At 36.0% G+C, this 22,211-nt stretch overlaps 2 protein-coding genes across 9 annotated transcripts in view; one reads left to right on the top strand and one right to left on the bottom strand.

Annotated features, from left to right (window-relative positions):
- Positions 1-4,302, bottom strand: part of PARPBP (PARP1 binding protein) — a gene marked incomplete at its 3' end in the record, with an annotated part of 113,378 nt that extends 109,076 nt beyond the window's left edge. For 2 of the 8 annotated variants that reach the window (XM_082419432.1, XM_082419433.1), the window contains exons 1-2: positions 4,193-4,302; positions 578-733 (exon numbers count right to left, since the gene is read on the bottom strand). In XM_082419432.1, coding sequence (XP_082275558.1) covers positions 578-730 — 153 coding nt within the window. In that variant the 5' untranslated portion in view covers positions 731-733; positions 4,193-4,302. The other 6 variants (XM_082419434.1, XM_082419435.1, XM_082419436.1 and 3 more) reach the window with 5 other exon arrangements.
- Positions 4,303-4,325: 23 nt separating this feature from the next.
- The window catches only part of NUP37 (nucleoporin 37), a 42,131-nt gene continuing 24,245 nt past the window's right edge, over positions 4,326-22,211 (top strand). Inside the window, exons 1-5 of the mRNA XM_082419525.1 lie at positions 4,326-4,401; positions 5,664-5,879; positions 14,751-14,875; positions 16,349-16,421; positions 18,591-18,685. Coding sequence (XP_082275651.1) covers positions 5,724-5,879; positions 14,751-14,875; positions 16,349-16,421; positions 18,591-18,685 — 449 coding nt within the window. The 5' untranslated portion in view covers positions 4,326-4,401; positions 5,664-5,723. The remainder of the gene's footprint in view (positions 4,402-5,663; positions 5,880-14,750; positions 14,876-16,348; positions 16,422-18,590; positions 18,686-22,211) is intronic.

Genomic DNA, 22,211 nt, shown 5'->3' on the forward strand with positions numbered 1-22,211 from the left:
CCACAACTACTGAGCCTGAGCGTCTGGAGCCTGTGCTCTGCAACAAGAGAGGCCACGATAGTGCGAGGCCCGCGCACCGCAATGAAGAGTGGCCCCCGCTTGCCGCAACTAGAGGAAGCCCTCACACAGAAACGAAGACCCAACACAGCCAAATAAATAAATAAATAAATAAATAATAATTAAAGGTGCTAATAATTTTTTAAAAAATAAATAAATAACATTATTTATGTATGCTTTCTAGAACTTTTCAGGGAAGAAGTCTTATCAAATAAAAATAATTTTTAACCATAATAATCATAATAGTTGTATGTTTACCTTAAGATTTTAAATTAAATATCAAATGTGCATGTCCCATGTCAAATTATACATATAAAAGCCTTAATTTTGAAACAAATCATTTCAAATCCAATTGTAATATTTTGACAAATATATGCAGAGGCATTTGTGAATACAGTATATTGATATTATCATAGGAGAGCATATACTGCAAAGAAATTAATGTAATTAAGTTTATTCAAATGGGCAGCAAACAAAACTCACTTAAAAATAAAAGTTAACCTAAATACAGTCTACTAACCTGTTTGTTGTTCTCTGCCATGGAAAGCTGCAATGCCAAGAGCATGGAGTCTGCACCACATACAGTAGTTCTCTCAGAGTTACAAAAAGTGTGCCAGTTCCTTCTGAACTCTTTAATCATATCCAAGACAGACTTCTGATTAAGCACAGCCATCCTCTTAAAGTAAGACAGAAGGCAATGTTAAAAAGCCTTATTTTAATTGGAAATTGATATTTAACATGTATAAGGAAGAAGAGTTACAGAAAAATAAATAGTGAACAAGAGGTCATTTCATATTTACTAAGATTGCTCTTAATTAAATTTAGGAAAACAGAATAATACAATTTCTGCCCAATCGTATTTTCCTCTCCTCTAGTTTTCTTAAGCCAAATCTTTGAAAATAACAAAATCCAACCTTCAATCTGAAAATTCATACAAAACAGATAAATGCAAATTCTGCAAACATAATTGTACACACAAACATAGCTAATTAAAGCTGTATTTTTAAAAACACTTATTTTGAGATAGATGGTAACATCTATGGTAGAATGCAAAACAAAAAATTTCCTCCCATCCCTATATTGTCCCAAAAGGGATAGTCTATTTTCCACCCCTTTGAATCTGGGTCAGCCTTGTGACTTGATTTGACCAATAGAATGTGGCAAGAATGACATCATGGGAGTTCCGAGCCTAGATCTAGTTCCAAAAGGCCCATGCAGAAAAGAGTTAATATAGCAGGCCTGACTACTACCCTTTGAAAAGCCTGCTTACAGGGTTGGCCCTTGGTTGGCATCTGGGAACTTAGATTTCAGGACGATTTCCTGTCAGAATGGTTCACTGTGCCTAAACTATTTGTATAAATAATATAGCTTATGCTGAACATATGCTTTTCTTTTGAGTATGGAATTTGGGAACATAGAGGATACCTACATGTTCAGACCCCAGCAGAATCCCTGGGCACTGAATCTCTAAAGAGCTTCCCTGACAGATAATATTTCATGTGCTGTCGTAACTTGTTGCTGGTAGAATTAAGTATATCCTGTGCGACTCCACTAAGAGAAGACTTTTGGAGGCTTGTGCCTGATCTCCCCTGGACTTCACCCCATGTATCAATACCTTCTCCCTTTGCTGACTTTGCTTGGCATCAGTACAACTATATGCTGAGTCCCCTGAGTCCTCTTAGCAAATTATTCAACCTGAGGCGATCTTGGGGACCTCCTGACACAGGCCTTGCAGTTTTAGCTCTTACTCTCTTGCTACTCTCAGAATGACATATGAAGAAGTGCCAGTTAGCCTGCGGGAAAGGCCATATGGAGGAGAACCAAGGCACTCCAGGTGACAATCAATACCAACTCAAAGATATGTGAGTGAGGCTATCTTAGATTATCTAGACCCAATCAACCTGCCAGATGAAATACAGCATCATAAGTGATCCTAGGCAAGACCAGCAGAACCACATAACTAAGTCCAGCCCAAATCGCTGATCCACAAAATCATAAACATTTTAAATCGTTGTTGTTTTAAAGCCACTAAATTTCAGAGTGCTTTGCTACACAGCAATAGATAACCAATACAGTAATAGCTAATATTTAGAAGCTTTCTTGGTGCCAGATACTTTTCAAAAGCTTAATATTTATTACCTTATTCAATCTTCACAGGAGTCCTATGAAGAAGGTCTATTATTATCCTCATTTTACATCTGAAGAAAGCAATACCCTATGCCACTCAGCTAGCAAATGGCGAAATAGACCTAAATCCAAGATGCCGAAGTCCAAAAGCTGTGCTCTTAAATCACTATATTACATAACTTCTCCTGATAGACAAAGGCCTTTCAAAATAATTGGATGTAGTTCCAATGTTTTATATACTCAAGCCTATATGAGGCAGCCAATTCCTTTCTCTGAGCGTACAGACATGCCTCTAAACCTTTTTTTCCCTACTTCCTTTTAAGTACCCCAGTCTCCAACACAGTCACATGCCATTATCTTATTTGGGGTATTTTACTGTACACATTCCCATTTACTTACTCCTCTGTTATCTTTTTCTTCTTTTTTTATGTGGCATAAACAGAATCCAGGATGTTTACCAGGTATCTTGGGTTTGTATGATCAAAAAAATGGGCATGCGCCATTTACAAAATAATAATTTATAGATATAATCAGTGATGCAATTTAAAGATACAGGTAGAAGACTATAAATTAAAATATCTATAAAACTATATATCCTGGTAAATAATAAAATTCTCTTCAAAATATCCCCTTCATCTCTTAAAAGAAAAAAAAACATAAAGTGAAGAAATAAAGCTTCAGTTATATGACTAGTTTGCCTAAAATCAATCTTCAGTAGTAAATTATTTACTGGTATTATTTGAAGATACTATGAGTTCAGATTGCTAATAATGAAGACTGATCTGGAATTAGACTGTTCTGAATTCTGGCTCCACCACTTACAAGCTGTGAGACCTTCTCCAAGTTATGTCACCTCTCCCTGTCTCAGCTTCCTTGTACTGTACTGAAGATGAAAATAATAATACTCCTATCTCACAGGGTTTTGTGAAAAGTAAATAACAAAAATACAAGGTAAGCTTTTACAACTATGCCTGGCACATGTAAAAGTGAATCTCATCGAAGGGTCAGCATACTTTTGGAAAGGTTCAAATAGTAAACTTTTGAGGCGTTCAGGCCATCGGGTCTCTTACAACTACTCAACTTGACCTTGCAGTGTGAAACTAGCCACAGACAATACATAAACAAATGAGTATAGCCGGGCTTCAGCAAAACTTTACAGAAACTGAAATTTGAATATCATAATAATTTTCACATGTCACAAAATATTATTCTTCTCTTGATTTTTTTTTTTCAACCATCCAAACATGTAAAAGCCATTCTTAGCTCAGGAACTGTCTGCACAAAAACAGGTAGTGCCACTAGTTTGCCAAGCTTGGTCTAGCCTCAACTCTTCCAGTAGCTAGCTGGCTGTGTGAGCCCAGACAATAAGCCTTACACCTGACTGCCTAGGTAGAGATATAATACTTTCCACAAATCAATGAGAACGAATATGCAAGCATTCTGAATGTCAGGCTGAACTATACAAAAAGCTCTGATGAGCCTAAATTTCTTCACCTGTAAAACGGTGAAGATTATCTCCTACCTCATAAAATTAGGAGACGTTAGTGAGGCAAGTAAATAATCCACCTAGTGCCGGGCACTTAGTAGATGCTCAATAAAAAAAAAAAAAAAAAGGGCGTCGTTGCTGTTCACGGTCAGAATGCAGGTCCTAACAGTTCCTTGGGAGGATATAACAGGGAGAGGGCGAAAGCAGCGGAATTGTAGTCTACGTACGTTTTAGGATTGGAACCCTGGTTTCCTGCCTAACTAATGAATCTACGTAGGGCTCTGTGAGCCTTATTCTTCCAGTCAGCAGATGATCCCTCAGGACCTTTCAGCTCCATCACGGGAACCTACGAACTCTGTTCAACACCCCCAGACCAAACCAGGCCCCAGTGCAAAGACACTGCACAAATAATACCGTAGACGGTCACATGGCTGTCTGCTGTTACCGAAAAACCCCCTCACAAGCCGCGCTTGAATCACCACTTAAAGTGTGACAGGCGGGCGAAGAGGAGGCGACACTCACCTGGCTCGGGGGAGAACCGGGAGGTGCAGACTCGCCCGAGGAAACTTCCAGCCCGACTGCTGAGAGTGACCGCGGGTTTACATTTTAAATCTCGCGGGAGGGTCGGGGAGCCAATCGCAGCTCCCGCCCTCTGACCCGGAAGCAGAAGTGGCGCGCAGCAGCCCCTGGCGAAGATTAGCTCACCTCTAGCTGTTTCCAGACGCCCTCAGGTGCGTATCGCGCGTGAGCCCGAGGGGCAGCTCCTCTGTGCTTCCGGCCGCCCCGCGCCTCTACTCTATCTCTGGGAGTTCCTCCTCTCCCCGGGCCGTTCCCCACCCCTCTTCCCTCCGACCTCGGGCTCCGGGAGGTGGTAGCGGGGTCTCGCGGGACTTGCCTGGCACCGGGAGCGGTGTCGGGGCTCTGCCGGGACTTCTCTTGTTCCCTCCCTCCTCTGTCTTAACAGTTTTAGAGGGGCAAGTCCAGTCCGCCTTGTACAGTGAGACCCTGAGACTGTAATTAGACTGAGCACTACTTTAATGAGCAATTAGGAACCGAGTTTCCGGATCTGGAATCTTTTGCACTTCCCACACCGATATCTTACCTGTTGGTCACCCTTAACAATTTTCAGTCCCCTTAAGGTTACTAGTTTATAGATTCCCGAGGTGGAACTCATCTCATATGATTCTCAGTAAATACTCATCAGGTATTTGATGTGTTTGTTATCGAGCCCAGATGTTTTCAGGACAACTCCTGCCGTCCAATTAAAAAAGCAAAACAACAACAACAAAAACTGATCTCTTTAGAATCCATAAGTCTCATCTGGGAATGCTACTTCCAGAATGCCCACCAGCCCATGAAACGTTAGTTGAAGTTTTGTGCCTGGCCTTATGAATATTATTTTTGTATCCCATGTTGGCACTCCTTCCTCCAGATCGTATATTTTGTATCTGCTTATATTATGGCACTTTTCACACTGAATCATAAATAACCCTGGATTGTGAGCTCCTTCAAGGCAGGAGTCTGTGTTTTTCTTCTCTAGTACTGGTGTCCAACACTTAGGAAGGTCTCAAATTCTGGCTTCTCTTATGAGAGTGGAAAGCTAGTTAATCATCTAAAGTCTCGATTTCTTCATCTGTAAAATGGGGATCAGAGTTAGCACCTCCCTCTTAGGCTTGTGCAAGTATTAGACGTGATAATGTCAGTAAAATACTTAACGTGGCACCTGCAAATAGTGCTCCATGAATTTTAACTATCATTAATTTTTTATGAATATATTTACTACTAATGTGATTCTATCTTTAAGTACTCACTATATCTTTTAAACAATCTAAACAGAATTTTGTGGTGACTTATTCTGCAAGTATCATTCACAAAGTATATGAATAAGTAATTTTTTTTTGATCTGCCTGTAGTCACATCCTTATTTTGATTAATTGTGTAAAGTAATCCTTTGACGGTTTCTGTCTAACTGCTTCTGTGCTGTAATCCACAGTTTCGTGACCTTGTCCAATAGAAGGCTATTTTTACAGCTGCATGAGTTCTGCCATACAGGATGAAGCAAGATGCCACAAGAAATGCTGCCTACACTGTGGATTGCGAAGATTATGTGCATGTGGTAGAATTCAATCCCTTTGAGAGTGGGGATTCAGGAAACCTAATTGCATATGGTGGCAATAATTTCGTGGTCATTGGCACATGTACATTTCAGGTTAGTGTACAAAACTGCAGTGAATGACAGTGAAGATATTTCACTGATAAGAAAACTTATACAAACTTTGGTAAACTTTGGCTAAACTTTAAAAGTATATTGAGTTTGAATGTTTAAAAAAAAAATGATATGAAGAACTACTGAGAAAGACATTCCCAGTAATATATACCTGATACTTGTGCAAACATTGAATAAGTAGTGAAAAAGAATATAGTTGACCCTTGAACAACATGGGTTTGAACTGCATGATTCACTTATACATGGACTTTTTTCAATAGTAAATATTAGGATACTATAGGATCTTAAGTTAGTTGAATCTGCAAATGCCAAGGAGCTGCCCACAGGGAGGGCCTAGTGCAAGTTATAATAGGATTTTCGACTGCGAGGACGGTCATCGCCCTAACTCCTGTTGTTGTTCAGGGGCAAGCCTATGTATATAAGGCTTCTCTTGTGCCTCGTGATTAGAAATGGAATATTCTGGTAATTGAAGTTTATGATTAACTGAACATATGTACAGGGAAAAATATCAATTCGATGAGCTCTGATTAATGACTAAATCCAGCTTTTCTATTGATACATTTCAGTTTAACATAGGAAACAAGCTAGTATTGAGAGCTTAAAAAACAATCCTCCAGGAGATTTTATAGCTATGATGATATTCAGCTTTCCTATTAATATGCTGTCATACTTTTTATACATCTAGAGAATACAAAGTGTGAGATCATACTCATTGAACAGTCAGTTTAACATAGTCATTAAGACAATGACTCTGGAGCCAAAATGGCTAGGTTTTTACTCCTTCCTGGCTTTACCTCTTAATAGCTATACGGCCTTGAACAGGTACTTAACCTCGCTTCGGTAAAAATGAGGAAAATAATACACTGGACCCTTGAACAATGCAGAGGTGAAGGGTGCCAATGAGTGCGGTCAAAATCCAGGTGTATCTATAGTACCCTGGTTCCTCATACGTGGATTCAACCAACAGCTGATCATATAATCCTATAGTATGTATGTATTGAAAAAAATCTGCATGTAAGTGGATCTGCACAGTTCAAACTCATGTTGTTCAAGGGTCAACTGCACTTAATAGGGTTTTGTGAGAATGTCATGAGTTAGCATGTACAGTTCCTGGAAGGCACCTGACACATTTAATACATATGTATGTTTTAGCTATCATTGATTTGGTCATCGGTGACACTCAGGCACAACCCCATATTTAATGGTGTGGTGCACACCATCTTTTCTCACAAGAAAGCTAGTTCTACATGTAAGAGAGACTTTGAACAATGAGAGGTCAACCCTCAGGAATCTCTGGTTAATCCTTTGTTTATTAGAATGTTATTCATGGAACACTATTTCCAAAATTGAGGTTAATCAATGAGGTAATTTGACAGAGACCAATTTTCAAAGATTTAAACTTTATCACCAAAGTGATGTTATAAACATTGTAAATATTATTTCCTCTTTTACTGAGAAGGCAGTTTGGTATCTTACAGTATTTTGACATCATAAATGCAGTTTAGCATTTTACAGTGCAATAAATGTATTAGGTTATACATAATTAGACTGTGTGTATATTTATCCTAAAGAGAAAGTATGAATTAAAAGCTTCAGTTTGTTGGTGTCTGCGTAGAATACAAAAGCTCTTACATTATCCCATGTTGTCTCTTAGGGTTGGGGTAGGAATTTCTAGCTTTTAGGCTACATATAGTCCTCGACCTAATTTCAGCTGGACTATCAGGTTAGGATCATAAAAAGTCATGTGATTAACAGAAATAATGTAACACAGTCTTGAAAAAGACTGAAGGGAAACCATTTCTCTAATACAGGCTACTAACCTACAAAAGAAGAAAGCAGCCCCCTACAGATAAAATTGATATTTTGCTTCATTACTTTTAAAATTAATAGCAGTAAACATAGAATTGTATTCAGAAGTACTGAAAAAATATGCTTTAGCACTAGTTTATGTTCAGCTAAAAAACGTTGAGGGAGAAAGTCAAAAAGGAAGAAGAAATAAGGAAAAAAGAAAAGGCAGAGGTGATGGGTGGCAGAGGGAAAATGACAAAATGAGAAAAAAAAATGAGTAAAAAACGTTTGTATTGCTCTGTTATGGTTTGTGGTCATATGCATTTTCCTTGTTGATCCTCAGACCTGTGAAGCTGGCAATATGGGTCTTACCCCCAGATAACCTAAGGAAAGAATTGGATTTTTATTAATTTCGCAAGTAGTGAACACAAATTATATTCTGTGCCACGTACTGGAGATACAGTTAAACAACTGTCACTGTCCTCATGGAGTTTCCATTCTACTTCAAAGAGGTTCAGGGATTTATCTGACTAGTAACTGAAGAAACAAGATCTAAATCTCATTTTTATACCCCTGTTCTTTTCCTTCTTTGCTGCTATTCAGATAGGTTGAAGCCGTAGTTCAAACAGTTCTGGAGGAGAATTGAGTTTCAGTAATTTGCCATTGGGGATTCAGATTGCTTCTTTTGAAGTTATTTTTTATCTAATTAAGAAGCGTTTAAACACTGTTCCTATTCTCTCATGTTAGGACCTTCAGGTTCTGTAGCACTGAATTTCTTATCTTGAGAAAAAACTAAAGTTGAATTGAAAGATTTCCACATTCCTGTCAGAAAGGCAATCCTCATTCTAAGACTGTTAGGAAAACACTGCTGATGTAGTAAATGTGAATTTCAACAAAGCATTTTTCAGAATCTTGTGGTGTTCTTTTGAATATGTTGGAAATTTGAGCCAAATGATAGTACTATTGATTGGTGTCATGTATTTGTCAAATACCCATTGAGTGCAGATCAGGTGCTGGGAACTGGTGATACATACTTTAAAAAAGCAAGGACCCTGTCCTCAAGGAGATGTTTAAATGTAAAGCAATGCAATAAGATAACTGCTATAAAAGTAAAGGGCAGAGGGAGCATGAAAGTTTCTAAGTGTGTTCAAAAGGTCATCAGTAAGAAATGGCAACCTCTTCTTGGACTTGGATGAGAACACTTGACTTAGGCAAGCACATTGAATTTACATAGAACATGAAGTTGAAAAGGATACCTAATGCTTTGGATGACAGACTTCATTTAACAAATTTTTATTGAACACCTGTTGTATGCTGGACTCCGCTCAGAATCCAAATATTGTTTAATAGATTGGATTAATGGGCCAAAAGTTGACCAAGCTAAAATTTAATGAAGATGAATATAAAGTCTTAAAATGATAGACTGCTAGAGCTTAGAAGGGAGAGTTGTGACTTAGAGTTTTTAGTCACCTGGATGTTCACCATGAATCAGTGCGGTGATTAAACTGCCAGAGGAAGTTAATTCAGTGCTGTCCAACAGAAATATAATGTGAGCCACAAATATAAATTTAAATGTACTAACCACATTTTGAAATGTAAAAAGTAGATGAAATTAATTTTATTAATATATTTTTTACCCAGCATATCCAAAATATTTTATGTGGAACAATATAAAAATTACTAATGAGATACTTCTATATTCTTTTTATACTACATCTTTGAAATCTGGTGTGGATTTTGCACTTTATAAAGTGTTCATGTCTCAGCTTGAACTAACCACATTTCAAGTGCTTAATAGCCCCATGTTACTATGGCTGCCATACTGGACAGAACAACTCCATATCCTCCTCTGTAAATTGACAGTAATATTTAGTGTTTACTTCAGTTCTTAGCAGTGTATTATGATTCAAAGGAGATAATGTATTTGAAGACAAATTTCAGAGTGGTGTTAAAAAGTTTAAAACGGTCATGTGAAAGAGAGATTAGACTCAGAATAGTAACTGTTTTTTATGTTATTTGTCAGTTCTATTTGAGTGGAGTTGTTGCTTATAATGCTTTAAGACTGATGCTGAAACTGCTTCTTTGAGTGTGTTCACCTAGGGGAGATCATCTATGGCCAGATATTTGCCGTCACTGAATTAGACTACCTCATTGATGGTTCCAGAGAGCAGAATTTGGAGCAATGAATAGAATTTACATGGAAACAGATTTTGGTTTAATGTTAAAGAGAACTCTTCGAATAATTAGAACTACCCCCCAAATTGAATAAGCTCCCCCCAAAAATAGCTAGTTCCCTCTCACTTGAAAATGTTTAGAGAAGGGTTGTGCAAACTTTTTTCAAATGGCCTACTAGAGATTTAAGCATTAGATGAAAGAAGTAGACTAGGTAAACTTTACAGTCTCATCCAACTAAAATTCTGTATCTGGCCTTAGATGGGTGTGGCGGGAGGGCCTGCCAATTTCAAGCCCTTAGAGTAGCCCTTTCACCAGCCTGGCGTTGCCCCAACCTCAAATAACGCTGGAGCCTTGTGTGAGGATTTGTATTATAGCAAGTTTTCCAAGGTATCTTAATTTCCTGCCTATACAGTACTGCCTACACCCCAGACTAAACCCAAAATAGCATTCATCTCTGCCTATACCACACACACACCCTGGCCTTTTAGTTGGCTCAATGGCAGACATTGCTGCCAGGAAAAAAAGGTTTCACTGGTAGTACATAAAACTCAGGCTGTACAGTCCCTGGGATTTCTTTATCCCCACGACCACCCGATAACTCCATATATACCTTCGATAACAAATTACGGGACGTAATTATCAATACTGTTGTTACAGTAGCAAAATAATGTGTATTTTGATGGTAAAAACTTCATTTTTAGAAGATTGATTTGTCAAGTGTGGGAAAACAGATGTAACCCAAACTATGAAGTCAGATATGATTAGGCTCCTAACCATACTTTTAAATTACTTAGTGATTGCTGCCTTGGGATGTCGGACTGTTAGCTATACAGTTATTATGCAGACAAATTATGAAGTAATAAAATTTGACAGTTTTTCTTTCCTTGATAAATGCATTTCTGTTTCCTTTTTCATTTATGGAAAAACTTTTTTCTGTTAAGCTCACCTGAAATTTAAAGTTATTTTCAAGGGGTATCTGAATCACATAGAGAAAGATGTATGTAATATATTTGTGAGATGACGGCTAGGATTGCAAAGGCTATCCTGGAAAAATGAACACATCCACTAGGATTCAATTAAAGTACACATTATAAAACTTTGGATTTAGATTCAGGATGAATGGAATTCTTAGAACAGTCCTTCACATAATTTCTATCTGTATAGACATATGTATTCAATTAAATATCAAGTTTCACCTACTCTGGATTTTTTTCCCTGATCCTATTTTATAATCTTAGAAACTTTTATGAAGAATAACTATAGTCAACACAGAAGATTCCTTGGGCAAATTTGTCATGAAAAATTGTGCTTTAGTCTCAAGACCCATTTAGGGTTTTGATTTAAATAATAAAACAATGATTATTTTTAAAATTGCAATATTTTAAGCTTATAAAGCATGTTTTAAAATATGTATTATCATTATAAGGTATAAAGAATAATAATAATAGATCCCTGTATACCTACTACCTAGCTTAAGAAAGGGAACATTAGCAATTCCTTTGAAGCCCCCTGGGTTTTCTTTCCTTACCGCCTTTTCTTCTCATCCCCAAGGTGTAACCATGTCTGAAATTTTTTCTTCAGAGTTACCATGTGTAGGTATTGCAAATCAGCATACTGTTTTTCATGTTTTAAACTTTATATCAGTGAAATTATTCTGTATTATGTTCTTCTACTGTTTGTTATTGACAGTATATTTGTTAGATTCCTCTATGTAAAAATTCATATATCTTCATTGTAGTATGGTGTTATATAATATGAACATACCACAATTGATCTATTCCTCTATCGCATAGTATTTTGCTATTGAAAACATTGCCAATATGCATATTCTTGTGTCTTCTGTTTGAGTTTTGTTACCCCCTCCTTTCATCTTTTTTCTCCCTGATAGTTTGGAAGTTTTACGTGTTGTTTCTCTTCTTTTAATGGTTACCATAGATATTTTAATATGCATCCTTAATTAGACAGTGTTAAAATTAATATCTTTAACTTCTTCATGAACAAAGCAAGGACCTTTGACACTTGAACTGTCACCCCCTACAGACTTATTGTTATATTTTAGTTCTCTATCATTTTTCTTTTCATTTTACCCCACAAATTCAGTATTGTTTTATGTGACTAGTATTTGATAGATTTACCCGCATGTTTGCCTTTGATTTTTTTACTCACTGTTCCTTACATCTCAGGCCTGCCTTCAGGGGTCAATTTTCTTCACCTAAAAGCACATCCTTTACTACAAGAAAAAGTTTAAACTTTTTCTGTGAAGGGCCAGGTAGTAAATATTTTAAGCTTTGCCAGGCCATTTAAGGTGTCTGTTGCAAATTATTCTTTGTTTTTTACAACTCTTTAAAAATATAAAAATGATTCTCAGCTTGTGGGCCATACCAAACCAGACCATAGACCAGATTTGGCCCCTTAGCCATAGTTTGTCAGCCTCTGCTTTTGGAGATCCTTTAGTGAGACTTCACTGATGCCAACCCTTGGTTTTGGTTTTTATGAAAATATCTTTAAGACAGCTTCATTCTTGAGAAACAGTTTTGTTGTGGCTACAATTCAACAGTTTTTCCTGTCATTTTGAAGATATTCCACTGTCTGCCTGCATTTGTTTCTGCTAAGAAGTCAATGGTTGTTCTAATTATTACTTTTATAGGAAACCTGTCTTTTCTTTCTGGCTACTATTTCTAAGATACCTCTCTCACTCTCTTCCCTTCTCTCTCCCTCTCCCCCTCACATATATGCCCACACCTATATATATACACACACATATGTATATATCATGAGTTTGTGTGTTCTGAAGTTTTACTATGTTGTGTCTAACTGCAGATTTTTTTTTAAGCTGCCTAGGATTTATTGTTCTTTCTAAATATGCATATTGGTACCTTTAGTCAAGTATGATGAATCTTTTGCCATTATCTCTTCAAATATTGACTCTTCCCCTATTCCCTCTACTCATTTCTTCTACAACCCGAATTAGATATATGGTGGAACTTCTCACTGAATCCCTCTTAACATTTTTTTTTTGTCTTCTCTTAGCTGCATTCTGAATAATTTTTTCAAATCTGTCTTCCAGCTCCTCTAAGCATTGATTTTTTTTTTTCTCATTATGGTATTTTTATCTAGACGTTTTTATTTAGCTCCTTTTAAAATCTGTCTGGTCATTTTGGGTAATCTCTTGTTGCTTACTCATATTTTTTGATTACCTCCTCTAGATCCTTATAAATACATCTTTTTTGTATCTAATTTTTTAAAATATTTATTTATTTATTTATTTATTTATGGCTGTGTCAGGTCTTAGTTGCGGCACACGGGATCTTTCGTTGCAGCGCGGGACCTCTTCGTGGCAGTGTGTGGGCTTCTCTCTAGTTGTGGCGCGCGGGCTCAGTAGTTGCAGCACACACGGGCTCTCTAATTGTGGCACTTGGGCTCCAGAGCGTGTGGGCTCAGTAGTTGTGGCGTGCAGGCTCAGTTGCCTTATGGCATGTGGGGTATTAGTTCCCAACCAGGGATTGAACCCGTGTCCCCTGCGTTGGAGGCGGATTCTTAAACCACTGGACTACCAGGGAAGTCCCTGTATCTAATTTTTTAATCTAATGTCTCCAGGTTGATTCTTCTATTTGTGTTTGTGGTACTTTGTTTTCATATGTAGTAGTGTGTGCAGGTAAGATCATATCTGATTAAACTATATCTGTCAGAACTCTGTGAGACCTGTGTAGAGGAAGTTCACCCAAAGAGAATTTGCCTTTGTCAAGTGCTTGGGGCCACTATCAACATGTGGACATTTTTAAATTGTCATTTTCTGGAGCACATAGTTAGTGTGAATTCCAGCCCCAAACTCACGTTAGGGCCAGCCAATGGTTGAGATTTCTCACAAGTGACTTTTTCTCTTTCTTGGCCTTCACCCATGGTACATATTTTGCATGGCACTTTTGGTTTCGGGGGTTTTCTTCCCCTACTTCCCCTTTAAAGGTCCTGGATCTATGCAGAGGTCTCTGATCTGCATCCCTCTTTGTTCAGGCACTAAGTTTTGTCTTCCATCCCCTACAAACTGAAGCTGTTAGTTATTGGATGTGGGCAGATGTCCTTAAGATAGCTTTATGCCTTGGTGCTCAGTTGCTTCTCTGGATTTGGATTTTTGCATTATTTTTGTAGTCAGAAAGCTTTTCTGGTTATTGTCCATATTGCCAGACAGAAATGACTTTTTAAAATTCATTTTTTTCTTCATCTTGCCATGAGAATAAACTGAAATCATTTTAGTAGTACTAAGCCAAGGAGATAAGCTGACTTTATTAAACATCTTACCCAGAATCAAATATCCAAAAGACTAATCAGATCATTATTTGTATATTCACTATTCACAGAGTGTAATAGTATATAGTATAGATGAATAGTTTGTAACATCCCACACATGTATCGTGCCATGTATAATACTACGTGAAAATTATTGATACTCATTATAATGACTTCGAGGCATCATAAGGCACAAAGTATCTTGTACATAATATGTTCAGTATATATTTTTTATATTGTTACTTGATAATCCATGCATGGTAATTCATTTACCTAGAATATTCTGATTCTTAGAGCATTCCATTTTCATTGTGTTTGCTGTGAAATGTATTTACTATTAGGAATAAAATGTCTCCTAAGTAAGATAAAGTATAACCAGTATATTGTTTGTTTTTAGTTACCTTAGAGAGTTATTTTGTGAGGCTTAGACAGCTTCAGATATTTTTGTTGTTGTTAGTAAACTAGTTACATCTTAATATCAGATCTGCTTTTGAACTTCTCAAAAGAATATTCATGGACCCCTGATAGATTCTTCATTATAATGAATACACAGTTTTATATTGTTTGTTCTCATAACTTATTAAAACATTTACTGTGTATGCTTAGGAAGAAGAAGCAGACATTGAAGGAATTCAGTATAAAACACTACGAACATTTCACCATGGAGTCAGGGTTGATGGCATAGCTTGGAGCCCAGAGACTAGACTTAATTCATTGCCTCCAGTAATCAAGTAAGTTTAACATTGTCAAGGAAAGGCAAAAGATTAGAAAATTTCAGCTCTGGTTATAAATACTTTACAACAGCATAGTCCCAGTTGTGGGGAGAAGAGCTACAGTTGACACCTGAACAATGTGGCAGGGGGTGGTTATAACCTGGGTATAATTTATAAACAGCACTCTCTATCTGAGGTTCCTCCACATCTGAGGATTCAACCGACCACAGACTGTGTATTAGTTACTATCGAAAAATATCCACATATAAATAGACCTGTGGAGTTCAAACTCATGTTGTTCAAGGGTCAATTTGTACTTTATTTCCCTACAACTTTTAATTTCATCTCCGAGAAAGCCTTGGACAAGAGAAGGCATTTCCCTGCTGGCTTTGATCTATTTCTTCCAATGGCTCTTAACTAATCATTGAAAAGGCATGGTAGCAGAGATCTACCAACATATCCAGGTCTATAGATTAGGAGCCTTCTTTAATTTAAACTTTATTTAAATTAAATAAACTTAGAGGACTTCCATGGCAGTCCAGTGGTTAAGACTCCGCGTTTCCACTGCAGGGGGCACGGGTTTGATCCCTGGTCAGAGAACTAAGATCCCGTATGCCACGCGGCTCAGCCAAAAAAATAAATAAATAAAATTAATTAATTAATTAAACTAAATGTATTAGTTGAGAAAAAATGGTTAACTTTAATGCAGTCAGAACTTGAGAAATTTAGATCCATATGATACTCATTTATCTGAAGACAATTGGAAATAAACTTTGTTTTCCAATATATAAATATAACTTCTGTTTCTTCCTCAGCCATAATCTGACATGCTGAGAATCTAAAAATTTTAGGATTGAAGGCAAACTAGTTAAAAAATAGTTGTTTATTGATTAGATTTTGTTTTTTAATGTGACATACATTGATGTACTTCTAAACAGTACCTTAAATGTTACGATCAGTGTGAATAATACTCCAGCTTTTAGTAGATAGAAGTATATCAGCTTTTATAGGTATAAAAAGATTATCATCTTCTGTCTGATTTATTGAATTCAATATATCTTAAAGTAAGAAGGCTTATGGATAACTGAAGAAGGCAAAGACTTAAGATGTATAACTATTTTTAATATCTAAAATTATTAACTATTTTAATATCTAATATTGACCTAGCTAAATAAAGATGCCCATCCTTTTCTGCCTTTAAGAAAAAGTTAAACATTAAATTCATGTGGTGATTTATAATAAAATTCTACACGTTTCTTATTGAAGAGACAAATCCAATATACTAATTTTTGTATGTTTTCCAAAGATATTTAAGTGCCTCCTACTTTGAGTAATAGTTGTAATAACACTTTTTACAACAGAACCACAGCATCCCCTTTCTGCCCGAACAAAAACATGATTATGAGTTATGAAAACAGCTTTGGTGGTTGGAGGTGGGGAGAACTTTCACTTAGGCTAAAAATGGGTTTGTTTTCATTTTCTTACTTCCAGATTTTGCACTTCTGCTGCTGATATGAAAATTAGATTATTTACTTCAGACCTTCAAGATAAAAATGAATACAAGGTATGTTGACAAGTATAATTTGTAAATCTTTATTTTAAAACATATTTATTATTTTTGCTTTTTTAATTGGATTTATCCCAATTTAAAATGACTTTATGGTTACCTTTAAAATATGTAGTTTAGAATCTCATTTACTCTATTTTAGGCTGTAGTAAGTATCTAGGATCATAGTAAAGACTGCAGATTATAAATCTGATATCACTTATTAAAATATTAGGTAGACACAGTAAATGAGGGAGAAGTAGAAATTCAGTATAATAGACATGAACACACATAGAGTAAGAGTTGAACTTCAAGGGAACAAACATAGTACAGCATAGTGAGAGACAGGACTACAAAGTGGCTAAAAGCACAGACACAGGAGCCAGACCACCTGGGTTTGAAGCCCAGCTCTACCACTTTAGTAATAGTGTGACTTGGGTCAAATTCCCAATCTCTTTGTGCTCATTTCCTTACCTGTAAAATGGAGATGATCATAGCTTCTGCCTCGTAAGTCAGACAAAGACAAATACTATGTGATCTCACTTATGGGAGGAATTTTTTTAAAAGCTGAACTCATAGAAACTGAATAGAATGGTGGTTGTCAGGGCCTGGGGAGTGTGGGTAATGGGGAGATGATGATTGAAGGGTATGGACTTCCAGTTATAAGTGGAATAAGTTCTGGGGATCTACTGTACATCATGATGAGTATAGTTAACAAGTATACTGTATTATATACTTGAAAGTTGCTAAGAGAGTAGAATGTTCTCACCACAAAACAAAAATGGTAATTTTATGAGGTGATAGAGGTATTAACTAACCCTATTGTGGTAGTCATTTCACTAATGCTATTATGGTAATCGTTTCACAATATATATGTATATCAAATCATCATGTTGTATACCTTAGACTTACACAGTGTTATATATCTCAATAAAGTGGGGGGGAGTTCATTAAATAAATACCTCTCAGTTTGGATTGAAACCGAATCATGTTTTTTATAAGAACGGTATTGCCTTCTTGACTTTCTAGTAAATCAAAACTATGAATAATGTTATAAAACAAAGATAAACTATAAACCTTTCCAATCATTTAGAAAACAGTAAAAGTTATGCTCTAAACTATATACAATGGGCTATATACAATTTTACCATAATACAGTACACTGTATATATTAATTTAAAGCTGTATCAGTGACTATCTGTACAAATGGCACATAAAACTTTGACTCATCAAAAGTCAATAGTTACTAACAATTATTGTTAGTTATAATAGACATTAAATATTTAATGTTAATTTGATTTGGCTTGTAGACTGTGACATAAGCTTTGAAGAATGATTTGGAGGACCTGGGTTTGTTAAACTTACACAGGAATGTTTGAATCAAATCCTTTTTTTTCCTAATTACATATTTCCAAATAGTAAGCAGTACCAAATAGAACCACTTTATTAATCTTACAACTGAGATCAAATTCAAGTGTTTGGAAGGAAAATAGGAAGCAAGAACAATATCCATTAAAATATTTAAATATCTGATATCTGACAGACCTGTTTAGGATTTCAGTTGTAAAGATTTAGACTGATTGGACCTGCCTGCTTGCATAGTCCTCTACCTTATAATTTCCCATTTATTTCTTCTGTGGCCAGAAGAGAATTGCTGGGTTGTTGTGATAATGGGCTTATAATACTAGCTGTCTCCAGTGCTGGCAGTCACATTGAGCAAGTGAATAAAGACAGTAGAAGGTGAAGTCCATGCTTTGTGTTTATTAGAGAGCAGCCAGTGTACAGAGCAGCAGGTATGAGGTAAAAAATTGAAGGGGACTCTATTTCAGAGCCCCTAGAAAGTTCTTCTAGCTTTAACTTTTATTTAACCTTCATGTAATAAGTGAGAAATGAGGTGATATGAGGACAGGTACAGTTTAAAAAAAAAAAAAAGTCTCTGTTTTTGTAAGAAATGCACACTAGAAAAGAAAAAGCAAGCTAATAACAGTGTGTTGAATGATCAGCTTCTTTCCAAGATAAACCTTCTAGAAAGGTGGGTGTATAAATCATGTTTTAAAAATAGCAGACTGCTTAAGAAATATTTATAGAAAAGAGAAGCATGCAGTGAAAGCAATGAAGTAAAAATATTAGGTAGGAATATTGTAGGTTATTTTCCTGTGTTCTTACTAACTTTTCCCCTTATGTCAGGTTTTAGAGGGCCATTCAGATTTCATTAATGGTTTGGTATTTGATCCCAAAGAAGGCCAAGAAATTGCAAGTGTGAGTGATGATCATACCTGCAGGTATGTTGCTTATATAAGTTACAGCCAAATTTTTGAATTTTCATCTTATTTTAATGAGAATTACATTTTAAAAATTAGAGAAAATGTAAACTTCTATATATATTCCACAAAATGTTATAAAAGAAGCATACTTTACTTAAAATGTAAGTATGACACCAACAGAAGTTTCAAAACCAGTGAGTTGAGTTCTTATCCCATTTAATGGAAACTTCCCTTGCTGATTCATGGGTGCCTCTCTGCCTCTTATTTTAGATTTGCACATTTATGAAATCTAAATATATATTAGGTCAAACAGTGGACACAATCAATAGGATAATAAAAGGCATTTGCCGTATTGTGAAGTTATTTCATAGATCCTATCTGATAAGTTAGTGTTTAATAATGAACTGAGAATCTCATTTGCTAGAGCAAGACTCGCGGGAAATTTAGTGTTTTGACAAATTTGAAAGTCTCTGTATAAAGTTTTTCTGTAGATACAATACATTACAATATCACATTCTTCCACCTCACCCCCTAGTTTGGAACAGATGAGGTGGCTATAATGTTTTAATAGTGCCTAAAGCTGGAGAATATCACAAGTAAAGAACGCGATGAAGAGCAAGAGCAGGAGGTGGAAATAAGCTGAAGAGTCAGGAGTGAAGCAGTCATTAGACGAGTGCCCGTTGCTTCATTTGCTTTGGCAGTACTGTGAGCAAAAAGAACCAGCAAAAAACCAAAAACGAAAACGCTGCTCTGCTATTTTGCATAGCTTTAATGTTTGATAAAGGTATGACAGAATCGTCAGTATTAGTAAATACTTGTATACATGTAAAACTACTAAATATGTGTCCTTTCACATTGGAAGTAAAGCCACTAGCTTCTTCTTAAATTTTAATCTTCTCAATAGCTTGTCTTTTTAAAGTTATAGAGTCATAGGCCATTATTTTTTATAAAATTTTCATGTCAAGGACATGAAAGATTTACACGACATTAAGATTGTAGGGTCCCAAGTGTTAAAAAAAAACTAAGTTTGTATAGAGACGGAAAAGTAAGTGGGGCCATTTTTAATGTAAAACTTAAATTAGATCACTAGGAAGAAATAATGACGTTTTAATTCTCTAACACACGGAGCATCCTAGTCACAAGCATTTGGAATAATGAAACCTGAGAAGGGGGAAAATGAGTGTCTTTGCAAGCCAAGGAATAGCCTCTGAATAGTGAACAACAGCCAGAGAGACCTGGGATTACATTCAGAGATCTGTGATTTTTTTTCTTGTAGGAGACTGTGGGATTTTCATAGAATAGTAAAATTGTCCTAAAATATAGGGGACTGACAGAGGGTGGCCAGCTTTTTGTCAAGTGAGAAGAATTTTTTAAAGTTCTGCTGCCTTCTATTATTACCATTATTTTATTTAAAAAAGAACATTATTACTCTAAAAAGGAGAAGAAACTTAACTTCAGAGTAAGTCCTTTAATTTAAATAAGTTTAACTTTTTGAAATTTACTGTGTTGCTCCTAATTGTCTTACTTTGCTAGGCTGTGGTTGATGGTGTTACTGTTCAGTGAATACTTGTTCTCCCTTCCCCGCTCCTGTGGAAGGAGCTTTTCCCACTTCGTTGGGCTTAGCCATGTGACTTGTTTAAGCCAGTGTAATGTTAGCAGGTGTGACTCAAGCAGACACTTTAAATGTTTTACATGGTTTGTCCTGACCAACTGTCCTCTGTCTTCTCCTATAATATAAGCATGTCCTAGATAGCTACTGGCCCCAGAATGCAAAGCACATTAAGCAGATATGGAACCATCTGGCATTATGAAATAGAACTTCCCACAGACCCATGAGCAAGAAATGTATGCTTATTTTTCTAAGTCTCTGAGATTTTGGAGGTTGGTAACATAATTGTAGCAATAGATGGAGAGCTAAATTTAGAATTTATCAGCTTAATTTGCCAACCAGAAGGGCATTTCTGATTGGCTTTTAAAGTCAAATTTCTTGGGCTGAAAGCTAAACAATATAGATAAGATTTTTAACAGAAACAGAAGATATAAGTAAATCAAGTTTAAGGAAGAGTAGTAACATACACTCTCAAAGTAACAAAGGAAAGAAGGAATTCTGAGGGGACAAACAACAACAGAAAAATGTTTCAGTACAACTGTCTTCATTAACTCAAAGTACAGAATTGCCAAGTTATGAATAAAGACACCAGCCAAATGGCAGCTGTGCAATTTGGGCAGATGAAATAGCCATTTACATCCCAGAAATCATTCCTGTCACTGTACTAAAGTAATGCCTACCATAGTCTGGGTCTCTATGTTGTTTGTAAAGATACCTTAGTGATATCCTTGTCCAATCATACTCAAAGCCTGTGTCATCTTGGGAGGAGTATTATATGCTGGTGATACCATGCTTTAAAATGACATGCTAAATAGAATAACTAGACTGAAGTTCAGTAAAGAAGTAGAGGATTTTAACAACATTTTAAACCAACTAGACATATACAAAACACTCCACACACTCCCAACATCAGCAGAATACACATTCTTCTCAAGTGTACCTGGAACACTCTTTAGAATAAACCATATGTTAGTCCTCAAAATAAATCTACATAATTTTTTTAAAGATTGAAATCATACAAAGTATCTTCTTTGATCACAGTGGAATGAACTAGAAATCATTAACAGAAGGAAAATAGAACATCTACAGATACATGGAAATTAAATAACACACTGTCATTAATTAGCCAGTGGGTCAAGAAGGAAATCACAAGGGAAATTAGAAAATACCTTGAGATGAGTGAAAATGAAAACACAACATACAGAATTTATGGGATGCAGTACAAGCAGTGCTCAGAGGGAAATTTATAGCTGTGAGCACCTACATTAAAAAGAAGAAAGAACTCAAATCAGTAACCTAAATTGACACCTTAAGAAGCTAGAAAAAAAGAATAAAGACACCCAAAGCTAGCAGAAGTAAGGAGATAATAAAGATTAGAGCAGAGATGAACAACATAGGGAATGGAAAACAATAGAATCAATGACACCAAAAGATGTTTCTTTGAAAAGATATAACAAAATTAACATATATAGCTAAAACATATTATAGCTAAAATTAATTAGCTAGACAGACGAAGAGAAAACACTACAAATGGTAAAATCAGAAAAAGTGGGGACATTACTACCAACCTTACAGAAATCAAAAGGATTATAAGAGAATACTATGAATAGTTATACACCAACAAATTAGATAACCTAGGTGACATGGACAAATTCCTGGAAACATGAAACTGCCAAAACTCAAGGAAAAAATAGAAAATCTGAATAAACTTATAGCAAATAAAGAAACTGAATCAGTAATCAAAAATTTCCCAACAAAGAAAGGCCAGGACAGGATTCTTCACTGGTAAATTCTACCAGACATTTAAAGAAGAATTAACCACCAGTCTCTCAAATGCTTTCAGAAAGTAGAATAGGAAGAAACACTTTCTAACTCATTCTGTAAGGCCAGCATTATCCTGATACCAAAACCAGACAAAGACATCCCCCAAAAAGA

Source organism: Balaenoptera physalus, assembly GCF_965194825.1.
Source record: "Balaenoptera physalus genome assembly, chromosome: 13".
NCBI lineage: Eukaryota > Metazoa > Chordata > Mammalia > Artiodactyla > Balaenopteridae > Balaenoptera > Balaenoptera physalus.